This window comes from Hoplias malabaricus, chromosome 2 (genome assembly GCF_029633855.1).
Source record: "Hoplias malabaricus isolate fHopMal1 chromosome 2, fHopMal1.hap1, whole genome shotgun sequence".
Lineage (NCBI taxonomy): Eukaryota > Metazoa > Chordata > Actinopteri > Characiformes > Erythrinidae > Hoplias > Hoplias malabaricus.
Genome location: NC_089801.1, coordinates 51949120 through 51962732, shown reverse-complemented (window position 1 = coordinate 51962732; position 13613 = coordinate 51949120). Strand labels below are relative to the sequence as shown.

Here is a 13613-nt window from a genome sequence, read left to right as displayed (position 1 = left end):
CGAACTACCTACTGCGCCACTGTGCCACACATAAATGCAAATATCACATATGCAATATTAGGCCACTAGATGTCACACTAGATTACCTGCATCTCAGCCCAAAACAAATGCTTTAAATAGACCATGCCCTTCACTTGAGCCATGCCTCTCTCATGCTCATTCATGCTTTTTTAGCCCGTTTATTGCTTGCTAAACAAAGACAAGCACAACAGAGCCATTATAATTATTTGTCAGAGGCCTTAATAGTTGAAGAGTTGTTTTTTTTTTGGTGGAGGGATATTTGAAAGGATGCTTAGACCAGAACATTCGGTAGTGCACTCAGCCACCCCCTCCTGTTTGTGTTTTTAGCATGGTACCTAGAGAAAATGTCTGATAAACACAATACCGCAGTTCTAAATCATGAGAGTGCTTATTTTTTTTTTTTAGCTAAAAATTTTTTTTTTGCTGTTCTTTTCAGTGGAGGAATATTTGGATGGTCACTTTCACCTGGATATACATCACTGTCTTTTCTCTTGGGGAAGGCCAAACAAAACATGGAAAGGGCTAACGTTTTCACAGCTTGGGACTAAAATGCATATGTGGCTGGCCAATCCATAAAAACAAAGACCGGAGAACAGCACATACAGACGTGTGTGAATGACTTCATTCCCTGTTCAGGGCGCATTTGCTCCACGATATGTTTTTATTGACATTAGTTATTCCCGGCTATATTAATGCTTGAAATCTCAGATTATAGCACCTTTAACATGATTGTTTTTATAATATTCCAAGAGAAATAGGACAATGCCAATCTTAAATTAGACACATTGGAAAATACTGAACAGGAGCTTCCGTTATAAAATCTTCCATCAGTATGTAAAGGTAAAGAGGTAAAATACAACACTAAAGACCATAATACCTGGGATGTTATAACATGACTTACTGGCCGTATGTGACACATACTGCATTAGTGAAAACACAGGAGTGTGGTGTGTTCTCCTGTGTCTGCGTGGGTTTCCTCCCACTGTCTGAAAAAACACATGTTGGTAGGTGGATTTGCGACACAAAGTGTTCAGATGTGTGAGTGTGTCTCCCTGTGAAGGACTGGCGCCCCTCCAGGGTGTGTTCCTGCCTTACGCCCAGTGATTCTGAGCAGACTCCGGACCCACCGTGACCCTGAAATTTATAAGCGGTTACATATAATGAATAAATGAATGAAAACACCATTCTCTCTAAAATGATTGTCAGTTGTCACTTGTGAATACATCAAACCACTTTAAAGTCAAGGAACAGAATTTCATCAAGGCCCTTAATACAAAGCCTTTTAGGAAAATCGGCTTCTTGGTCAAGCAGCCAAAAACCTGCGGGAGTGCAAAATCTGCCCAGACTATTGTCAAACTCTGTTTCAGTCATATTCTACACTAATGCTCTATTATTTATTTCCGTGCAGTAGAGATGTACGGGTGATAGAAAATGTTTCATGTTGGAAGTGCTAAAATTTTGATCGCATATACAATTCTGTGCAAAAGTTTGAGTATCCCTGCTCAAATGATTATCTTGAAATAAAAATCTCCCAAAATATTATGTGGAAATAGATCTCCTGAGACACAGCCTACTCACCGTACTGTACTCTTGTTCCATACAGAGTTTCTGCAATATTAACTGAATTTTTTTTTTCATTCATTTATTGTTTTGTCTGTAACTGCTTATTTAGTTCAGGGTCGCAGCAGGTCCGGAGCCTACCCGGAATCACTGAGTGCAAGGCGAGAACACACCCTGGAAGGGGTATTAACTGAAATTTGACAATTAATATTTCTCTTAATTAGTGCAGTCCAAGACTTGGTAACTAAATTGCACAAAGTTATAGATATTATAAATGAAAAAAGTAATTATAGTAAACAATATATTAAAACAAAAACAAAGTTTAGACATTAATTTATTAGCTGTGTGTATAAAAACAATATTCTGACAGTTCAGATCTCATACATCATTATTCATATCTAAGGTTATCTGAGGTTGCTGTAATGAAACTGCAGCATTAAAAAAACCACTATGTAATATTTTTACCTTCAAATTGCAGCTTTAAATCATTGAGGTGCTTCACAAGGAGAATAGAGCCACAGCATTTCAACATCGGGCTCAGAAACTGCATTCGGTAACTTGTGGAGGAGGGTATTTGCTGATGTAATCAGTCCCCTACCTGTGGTGACTGTGTTTGACTTAGCATCTTTATTTACTCAACTACACATTTTATGTCTATGATATGGAGACAATTGCATATTCACACTTTTCTCACATTTATACCTGTTCTATGTTTAAAATGGAGGTGAGTATAAACACAGCTGACCTCCCTTGTATTACCATCATCTCCAGACACCCATGAGACTTCCCAGGGTGAAGGGCCTGCAGGAGGAGAAAGGGCAGTGGGATAGCATGGTTTTCTTGTGACTGAAGGGCCTAGCGTGTGGCACAATGGTCCGGGCTAAAGTTCCGAAGGGTATGCAGGACACCACGCTGCTGCAAAGACTTGGATGACGGTACATAATGCTTCTGCGAGGACTCACTTTGCAGACACTATAAGGCTGCATTTGCTAGGCTGCTGTAGCAGCACACTACTGCACAGATCCAGCTGCCATGAGGTACACTGCTAGGACACCACTCTGTTGTGTCTTGTGCTTGAAGTAACTGGGGTTATATATATATATATATATATTTGGCTTTTAAGAGTATGCATTCCAATCCAGTATTGGTTCATGTTGTTTACTGCCCTCCCATTGCCAAACAGTGCATTATTAAAAGAACTAGCCCATTTAAGGTCAGATGTGCTACTTGAATTCCATCATGTTTTATTAGTCTGTAATTTCAATATTCATGCAGATAATGACAAAAAAATGTGTTTTTACAGATTTTCCAAGTATAACAGAGTGCACTTGCAAAGTGACAGCTGCATCTCCAATCCGTATTCAAGTGCGTGCTTTATATCCTGTTTTTACTTTGGGTTTCATGTTCCACTCTTCAGTGGCAGATCACAATATTAATACTGTATTAGTATCAATACATTATAGTATTACCATGTTCGAAAGGTGGATTGGCTACTCAATTGTGTCCGTAGTTGTGAGTGCGCCCTGCGAAGTAGTGATGGGAATTTTGGCTCTTTTTGGGGAGCCGGCTCTTTTGGCTCGGCTCTTCATGAAGAGCCCGCTCTTTCGGCTCCTAAATGGCTCTTTGTTTTACCACTTATTTCCACTGGTACAGAACAATATTACCTACATTTTACATGATTATATGGACAAAATATTATTGTTCAATATTAAAAATAATAAATAGTGTTGCAATGGCCAATTGTTTTATGGCTGTCTTGTAATAACACACTGATTGCACTCACACATTCAATTGTATAAATAACTGGATTTTTATTTAAACACCTTAATAAAAAATCACTTGTAAACTCTGAAATACAGCCAATGGAACCCAAAAGGTAGGTATTACAAAATAGCTTAATAAATTAAATAATCATCCATTTCTGGGTAATAAAATAAACAAATAGTCTGCAAAGTGCAAAAAAAGAAAACATTTTCTTAAACTATTTTTTGGAAGGCAGATTGGCATTCAGGAAAACCAGGTGTCTCAGCTCGGAGGGTTGGAGGGTTGGAGCTTGCTTGTTGTTCTCTGATTGGTTGAATGACAAGCCTTAGAAAGAAATGGCGCGGTCTTAGACGGGAACCGGCTCTCATCGTTCACTTACAAGAGCCGGCTCTTTGAACCGGTTCGTTCGCGACCGACACATCACTACTGCGAAGAACTGTTCCCGCCTTGCGCCCAGTGATTCCGGTTAGGGCTCCGGACACACCGTGACCCTCAAACGGATAAGCAGTTACAGACAAAGAATGACTGAATGTTTTACATTACACTGGTTCCATTATAAGAAGAGTTAAACTGCAACGCCCCTATGGTAAACACTTTTTTAAAATCAAAATTTAATAGTTGATAGTGTCAAATGATCACGACCTCATATGTTACAGAAGTAACACAACTACTAGCACACCGTTTCACCGTTCTCCTGAAAAAAACAAACAAACAAAAAACCAGAAAGCCCACCTTGCTAGGTAATTGTTTACACCATTAAAACTTAGACTTTTAAACCGTAACAGTAAAATCTCTTCAAATTCTGTCTTAAAAATCACTTACATTCTCAGGAAAAGAGCCGCGCCGGTGAAGAGCTCCAAAGCAAAACGTTGCACAAGATAATCCCTTGCTCACCACGCCACAGTAAACATGCCCTTATTTCCTGCGTAACGGTAACTGTTCTAGCGCCCCGGCAATGGGAAAGTTTTACGTACCGTCTTCGTGAATTCAAAACTGAGGGCGTTCTTTCTTGGATTCAGTGTAGCTATGGACCAATGAGCAACTGCCGGCTGTGAGCGGGGTCCTATTATCCGAGGGAGGGGTGTGCTGCTGGACACCGCTCTCCACAGGGATTCGCTCACAGCTCTCAGTAGGCGGGTCAGAAGTGACTGACACATCTGTAAACCAATAGCAGGGACCCAGACGAAGACAAAAAGAGGCGATATGCCGAGATCACTTAGTCTCTCTTTTTGGGAGAGGGAGGGAACGCCTGGGAACATGAAGAGCACGCCAGAGACGCACAGTAAAGGAGGGCCTATGGCTGAAAGAGCGGTATGAAACGCCACCGGGGCCAAAAAAATATTTTAGAATAAATTTAAATTTACTTGTTTTATCACAGAACAACCAAATTAAACTTTTATGTTTTGTGACAGACTATTTCAAAATGTTTGGGAACTTTGTGATACATATTGTCTACTTTCAGAAAATGTTGTATGACATCATTTTTTGCTTAAAATTTTGTAAGTCATCTTACAGGATCCTAGTGAATCAGAAAATGTAAAGAAATGGCTGGTCTGTTATCCTCAGCACCCAGTAAGACACTGTTTAACCCTAAAATAATATGCTTTTATTATTTTTTTATTATTATTATTTTGTCTTTAAAGGTTCTCAGTTGGAACTTAAATTATGGAAACTAAAGCCTGAATGTAAATAAATGTCTTGGTCCTAGTGTTTACATCAGCTTAAACCTTGAATGATCATTTTACTATTTATAGGACTTAAGATATCTAGTGAGCCTAAAATGAGCTGAAAACAGCAACTGCAAAAAGGGGTGAAACTAACTAACTAGCCAACAAAATAACTAACAAACTAAATGACTGACTGACTGAATGAATACAAACAAGCTGAGCATAGGTGAAAGCTATCCAAGCTGCAGGTTCATTATCCTTATTTAAAAACACTCTAGTTTCAATTTAAACCACGTTTCACAGGAGAAATTAATTACTATTGCGCTTGTGTTCTTCCCCCTGCCTTTTTTGATATTATAGCATATTTTCTTTAAACAAAAGATTTTTTTTGTCACTGTCTACTCAGTTTCATTAATGAAAACTCACCTCTGATTGTGCTCCTGACTTACGAGACAGCTCTCTTGAATTTTAAAAGCCTATTTTAATTCCAGCTGATGCAGATGAGGTGTGATCTTAATAATACTGGACATTAGAGCAGCCTTTAATAGCACTAACCATAAAATTAGTTATTGGTTATTCAAAAGGTTAGAAAGTGGGCTGAAATATCAAGGATGGTACTTGTGTAGTTTTATTCCTATTCAACAAACAGTATATTTGAATTGTATGTTGGTGGCTGCCCACGCATCTCTTTATACTGGCGTGTAACTATATTCCATCCTGGGTCTGTTAATTCTCTGTATATGCTCCCTTTTAGGGAGTCATATTTTGTTTTTATTGTTTTCAAATTAGAAATTCCTTGCCTGGGACCAATTATTGCCCATTAAGTGCCCATTTACCCCTGTTTGGACTGTTGTAGTGCCCATCTTCTCACCAGTACTAAACACAAGGAGCACTGGTTGCCTTTGAACAGAATAGTCTTCAAATTTTGAGTGCCTACTTACCAGAGTTTACACTACGAGACTTAAAAAAAAATAAAGAATTTAAAAATGTATTCTTATTTTCTTCCGGCTTTACTGCATGTTGCAAAAGCCCAATTGAAATGAAATGGACAAATTTCAATGGGACACGTATCCTTAGGAGGCTTGCCCAAGGAGTCATCAATATATCTTTGGGTTCTTACTTTAACTGGGAATTTAACCCCAGGATTTTGCTTTGTATTATAACACACCTACACTGCATTATATTTTCAATTCCTACTAAATGTTAATATATTAGCAAAAATGTACATATTAATACCAGGACTAAAACATATAATAAAGTGGATATTTCCCCAGTGTTATGATTTATAAACACCCTATCCATTGTTGAAAATACTGCAAAATAATGGTTCAGTGCTTATCTGTTGAGATTGTATCAAATTTCATCAAAAAAACCTGGAGCTGTCTGGCTGAAAAATCAATGGTCACATATTGAGTGTCACTCAGCATTGTGAGCTTTTGTGTCAAACGCTACATGATGCTGTGGACTTCATGGGTGATTCCAAGTTTAAAAGCCTAACTGGCAAGTTGCATCATGCTTGTTTGCCTTTATTATGATGTTAAGTGCAGGAGGAGGTAGTCAGAATAAATAGCCTACCCACATCAATTGATCAGAAGCAGCACTCATGCCAACACTACAAATAAACACCACTTCACACTACAGCTCAATATTGCACCAATTCACTGAATGACGTTTTAAAGGTTTAAACACATCAGCAGGAGAACTATTAACTGCTGCTTATAATAACCATAACAAGAACAAGGTGGGAGATGAATACAACAGATTCACGTTAAGATGGTTAACTCTTCTGAACTAACGCTCCTTCCTTCATCTCCTGCCATGTGTCAAGTGTTATCTCCACCCCCCGCCCCTCCATGGCTCTCCAGCTTCTGTTTCTTCCGTCTCCCCAGTGTGCCGACTGTCAAGGGCCACAAATGTCTCGAAAAGTCAGATCTCTGCTGCCGCGCCGCTGCCATACTTTCCTGAACAAAACTCATATCCAATAAGGTCAAATTAATGTGCATTTTGAGGAACCAGTTTCTTAAGGAGGGTGCAAATATATCTCTACACAAAGCTGACAATGGAAATAATCACTCACCCAATATGCATGCCAGGCACAAACCTTAAGTATGTCACAGATTGTCATGATAATTGAGTGCGTGCTCGTTTTTTTTGTCTTTGAAACAGAATCACGTTTAATGTATTCCAGCGCCTCTGTATTGGCGAAAAATCTGACTTGTTCATTTACTTAGAAAAGGCAGACATGAAAAGGAATGCACAGAAAGAAAATGCCAAAGCTCCTCCACAGTGCCTATGTATGGAGCCTGACTCAATATTTCATCGGTGTTGCAAAGAATATTTCATTGTGGCCTTCCAAAGCCATCCGACTGAGTGGCAGAAAAGAATAGGAAATGATCTGAATAAAGGTTCCCACTGAATGTAGCCAGCCGGGAGTTAAGGGCATTACTAAATTATTGCAATAGACTGATACCCTGATGTGCCGTTTGCGCTACTTATAGGCACTGGAAGGTGAATGTTCTTCTTTACGTAACTGACACATGAGATTATGTATTCAGTTCATGGACCATGTGCAAGAAAACATTCTAGGTTTAGATGATTAAAAAAAATCACAATTAGTGATAAAAAATAAAGTGTAATTTTAGTGTTACAGATATAGAGTGGACAAATGAGCTTCATAACCATGGAGTTATTAATTTTAGAGCTTGGCCCTGAGCCATTATATTTAGGAATTTAGAAAAGGGACTTTTGGACAAAATAATTATTCTTTTCTGCCTTTATAACACACTGAAGTAATGATGGACACTCCACTGTCGCACTCTCTTAGATTCTGTCATGTGGCATTAATATAAATTTTATCATCCAAATGTTGTAATATAAAATTGAATAAGCAGAAATTGGATGCATTTTGGATGCAATTAGTTGAAGTTAATTTAGTTCAGGGTCTTCAATTTACAGCCCGCTGCTTTCATTTGACTGGCCCCTTTAACTACAGCAGAAAATAATATGGCCTGGCCAAGGGCATAGATTTGGGTAGAGACCAAATGGACATGTCTCTATACCAATCCAGCGACTGCTGAATTCCCTCGCAATTTCGTACACAGTTTAGATTTTTGTCTGTACTCAGAGTCCCGCCTCCTAAGCCCACACCGCTAACAGGGTTGGCTTTGCCGTTTCTTCCTGACATGTGAGAGGCTGTGGCTATAAAAAGACAAAGCGCTGTAAACATGTTTTCAAAATATTATTACTTTAGTCTCAAAATATAAATAACATTAGCTTCAAACTTTTGGTGACATGGTATATAGTGTTTTTATTCTAGATGTTTTCTTCACTGGCTGCATTTCAGTCCCTCGAAAGACTAAAAAAAAACGTGAGCTGGCCTTTTTGGTTAAAAAGTTTGATGACCCCTGGTTTAGTTATACAGTCTTATGTGATGAATTGATATCTAAAATAAGACATATATTAGACATATATGAGCTCCACATTCATACTGTTTCTGACTCCAAGACCATGTACTCACCAAACACTTTGAGGAGAATCTCACGCTCCAAACTTCCAGCCTTATTACTGGCTCTGCAGGTGTAAGGGCCTCCGTCTCCCTGTTTGATGTTCTTTATTGTCAGCGTGCTCTTGCCTCCTTCAAGTGTGTTTAACACATATTGCTCAGATCTCTCTATCTGACGTCCTTTCCTGTAGATCAAAGAAAGGAAATGGTGTGAAAGAGAAGCAACCTCAGCGTGATCCACCACACAAGACCAGGCACAGACTGTAACTGGACCACCATTTCACCCTTGTGTGGGTCCATCCCTTCATCTGGCAATTTATTCATCCACCTACCACTTAGCTCATTTGTCCAACAAACATACTTTCAACTATCTACTCAGTTCTGTCCATCCATCTGTTTACCACTCTAGCCACCTGCCCACAGTCAAGCCATTCATCCATTCATCCAATTGTGTCCACTCATGTTATCCATCCTTTCCACATATCCATTGCTTAATACAAACCCATTCATCTATCCATCCAGTAGTACAGTTCTCTCCATATACTGGCCCATTCTTCTGTCTATCTACCCTTCTAACATATATTCATCTCTTTGACCTATTTTCAAACCATCAACCCTTTTTCTTCCCATCCATCGACTAAATATTTGTCATTTCCACATATTCTTCCCTCAATCCATCAATTGTTTTCCAAATGCCATCCATCCATCCATCCATCCATCCATCCACACAAGTTATGCACCTGTCCATAATTCCTTCCATCCTCCCACACATCCTTCCATCAATCCACTTTCCTTCCCTCCATAAATTCATACAATATTCTGTCCATCCTTAAATCCATTCATCCATTCACATATCTGTTCATATACAAACCGGATTCCAAAAAAGTTGGGACACTACACAAATTGTCAATAAAACCTGAATGCAATGATGTGGAGATGGCAAAAGTCAATATTTTATTCGTAATAGAACATAGATGACAGATCAAAAGTCTGAGTCTGAGTAAATGTAACATTTTAAAGGAAAAATATGTTGATTCAAAATTTTAGTGTCAACAAATCCCAAAAAAGTTGGGACAAGTAGCAATAAGTGGCTGGAAAAAGGAAATTGAGCATATAACGAACAGCTGGAAGACCAATTAACACTAGTTAGGTCAATTGACAACATGATTATATATAAAAAGAGCTTCTCAGAGTGTCAGTGTCTCTCTGAAGCCAAGATGGTAAGAGGATCACCAATTCCACCATTGTTGCGCAGAAAGATAGTGCAGCAATACCAGAATGGTGTTACCCAGCATAAAATAGCAAAGACTTTTAAGTTTTCATCATCAACCGTGCATAACATCATCAAAAGATTCAGAGAATCTGGAACAATTGCTGTGCGTAAGGGTCAAGGCCGTAAAACTCTACTGGATGCTCGTGATCTCCAGGCCCTTAAACGTCACTGCACCTCAAACAGGAATGCCACTGTAAAGGAAATAACAGAATGGGCTCAGGAATACTTCCAGAAAGCATTGTCAGTGAACACAATCCACCGTGCCATCTGCCGTTGCCAGCTGAAACTCTACAGTGCAAATAGGAAGCCATTTCTAAGCAAGCTCCACAAGCTCAGACATTTGCACTGGGCCAGGGGTCTTTTAAAATGGAGTGTGGCAAAATTGAAGACTGTTCTGTGGTCAGATAAGTCACGATTTGAAGTTCTTTATGCAACACTGGGACACCATGTCATCCAGACCAGAGAGAACAAGGATAACCCAAGTTGTTATCAATGCTTCGTTCAGAAGCCTGCATCACTGATGGTATGGGGTTGCATGAGTGCTTGTCGCATGGGCAGCTTGCATGTCTGGAAAGGCACCATTAATGCAGAGAACTATGTTCAGGTTCTAGAACAACATATGCTCCCATCTAGACATCATCTCTTTCAGGGAAGACTCTGCATTTTTCAACAAGATAATGCCAGACCACATTCTGCAGCAATCACATCATCATGGCTACGTAGGAGAAGGATCCGGGTACTGAAATGGCCAGCCTGCAGCCTGATCTTTCACCTATAGAGAACATTTGGCGCATCATAAAGAGGAAGGTGCGACAAAGAAGGCCCAAGACGATTGAACAGTTAGAGGCCTGTATTAGACATGAATGGGAGAGCATTCCTATTTCTGAACTTGAGAAAATGGTCTCCTCTGTCCCCAGATGTCTGTTGAGTGTTGTAAGAAGAAGGGGGGATGCCACGCAGTGATAAAAAAATGGCCTTGTCCCAACTTTTTTTGGATTTGTTGACACCATGAAATTTTGAAACAACACATATATTTCCCTTAAAATGATATATTCTCTCAGTTTAAACTTTTGATCTGTGATTTATGTTCTATTCTGAATAAAATATTAGATGTTGGCACCTCCACATCATTGCATTCAGTTTTTATTCACAATTTGTTTAGTGTCCCAACTTTTTTGGAATCCGGTTTGTATTCATCTATCTATCTATCTATCCATTCATTCATCCTTTTCTCAATTCATTCATCCATCCATCAATATATGTATCATTCATTTCCCATTTTATCATTTTTTACTCATTCATAGTATCTGTCAAATACTCTATCCATCCCTCTGTGCATCATTCATCAACTTACCTATCCATAGCTATGTCCATCCATCAAACATACTGCCCTATTGTCCATCCTTCCATCCATCAAACATTCTGCCCTATTGTCCATCCTTCCATCCATTTATCAGTCAGTCCCATAGTCTAGTCATCATTTATCATTTATCCAGCCACACATTCATCCATCCATCTACCTAATTATCCCATCAATCCTTCCAATTGTCAGACCATTCATCCATCTATTTACCCATCTTCTCATGTATCAATTTATTTTCTTACCTCTGTCCATCCATCAGTCTATCCTTCCAACCTCATTTATTTCCCTCTAAGCCATTTAATCAACACATATTTACACATTCATCTCACAAATTTACGCTTATATAGTCCTAAGCTCAAAGGCCATATTATGGTCATTGCCTGCTGCATGCGTCACCCTGGGGAAATACCGGGAAGGAGATAATTGTGCGCCTGTTAATGATAGTATAAAGTGCCAAGTGGAGGCTGTGAAATGCACTGGAGACAGGAAATAAAGCAAGAGTTCAGGTCAATGGCAGAAGCAGGAAATTAAGCCAAGAGCTATCTGGGAAGTGGTTATAGGCCAGCAGCCACTACAAAACCACATATCATTTAAGATCTCTAAGAAAAGAACCTAAGGACTTTTATCTGAAACCAATAGGAAAGTAGATTAGAGTGCTTTGCTTTGGACAACATCGGGTAGATGATGCTCGACATAGCTTACAATGCCAGGTTCCCAGCAATGCAGTAAACCCCATGTATTACCTGGAAAATTTACTTTTATTTCAAGCTCCTTTTATGAGGCTTTAATATTTATGATTAAGTTAATAGACTTTAATTTGTGTAGTGTAAATATATTAGTTTAATATAATTGTTTTATTATTCTAATATAATATAATAATTCTAATATAATAATTGAATTATATATATATATATATATATATATATATATAATTTAATTTTTATATATATGGAATGAACATTGACATACACACCAAACTCCTCACAGACAGTCACCCAGTGCGGGGCTCAAGCCCACAACCCCAGGACCCTGGAGCATTGTAATAGCAACACTACCTCTTGCACCATAAAGATTCAGTATCAAGTTAATTGTCCCTGGAATTAGGGCTATTCAATGTATAGAGCTGTGTACCAGCCCTACCTCTGCATAACCCAAGTGATAGTCTCAAACACATTAAGAAGGTGAGCAGTTCCACAAACTAACTCTTGACGAGGCCACAGCTGTTCACTGGAAAACATTCAATCATTCAAGTTGATCAAGAGAACAGAAAGAGTGTGCAAAATGTTCATCAAAGCAAAAGATGGCTACTTTGAAGAATCTAAAATATAAAACATATTCTGGTTTGTTTAACACTTTCTTGTTTACTACATAATTCCATATGTGTTCCTTCATAGTTTTAAGGTCTTCCATATTCATTTACAATGTAGAAAACAATTAAAAAAAAAATAAAAAATAAAAAAAAAACCAAAGAAAAACTATTGAATGAGAGGATGTCCAAATTTTTGACTGGTACTGTACATTCACATTATGTGGAAAATGGCTCAAAACAAAGGAAACCCTGCCTGAGTGGGCATGTCTGGTACTTTGACTGGTACTGTATATCATTGTTCATTCCATATATATCAGGGTTCATTCTATATTTATATCAGTGTTCAATTAAGTTATGCTATCAGTCTTAAGCTAAATAGTTAAGGCTTTTGTCATCCATTGAACTAAATCAAATGCAAAATATGCAATATTTTCTGAAAGCATTTTAGCTCTTCAGCAAAGCCCTCATCACTCACCGGTGCCACGTCACCTCAGGGTCAGGAGAGCCAGAGGTGATGCAGGTAAATGTCACAGATTCCTGGTAGTCAGCCGTTGCGTTGAAGGACTCTTGGGCAACTGACAATACCGGTGGAACTGTGGAAAAAAGAATACAGATAGTGAGGGTATTATTCAGGTAGCCATATGGTAAAAATAGCTCCATGTGCTCAGCTGTGCCTAGAATTTTACTTCTTTCCATGCAATTGACAGTCTCAGTGTATCAGAATTTGGACCATTCATGGGCAACTTGTAGTTCTTTAGAAATTAATTATCTTAGTGGCATTTGTCCCCTTTTCCGGTAGTGCACCTCTTCTGGAAATTACTGATATTGGATGATTAGTTGTGAATCACAAATCCACTCTCCCACTCATGCAAAATAACTGAATGCTGTTTCCTCACTCCAGACAATGCAGTTTATTTAGGCATGTGATTTCAGAATCATGGGCAGCTTCTCTTCAGTGTCATATCATTTCAGGTTTTACTATGGAAATTAATAAACAGAATGTGTGTGCACATCTATCCCAAAGTGACAGAATTTATTAATTATGAGGTTAAATTTTATGTTTGCAATATGTGCCTGCAAGACATCAAAATTAAGCATTCATTTTAGAGTTATTTTCAATAACCTTGCAAACTACAAAACTGCCTCCCATTATT

The 13613-nt window shown here is 38.6% G+C and overlaps 1 protein-coding gene across 5 annotated transcripts in view; it reads right to left on the bottom strand.

The window, feature by feature from the left end:
• LOC136686356 (neural cell adhesion molecule 2-like) overlaps positions 1 to 13613 on the bottom strand; it is a 463525-nt gene that overhangs the window by 86583 nt on the left and 363329 nt on the right. For all 5 annotated transcript variants that reach the window (XM_066660073.1, XM_066660071.1, XM_066660072.1 and 2 more), the window contains exons 6-7: positions 12935 to 13052; positions 8530 to 8699 (exon numbers count right to left, since the gene is read on the bottom strand). In XM_066660073.1, coding sequence (XP_066516170.1) covers positions 8530 to 8699; positions 12935 to 13052 — 288 coding nt within the window. The remainder of the gene's footprint in view (positions 1 to 8529; positions 8700 to 12934; positions 13053 to 13613) is intronic.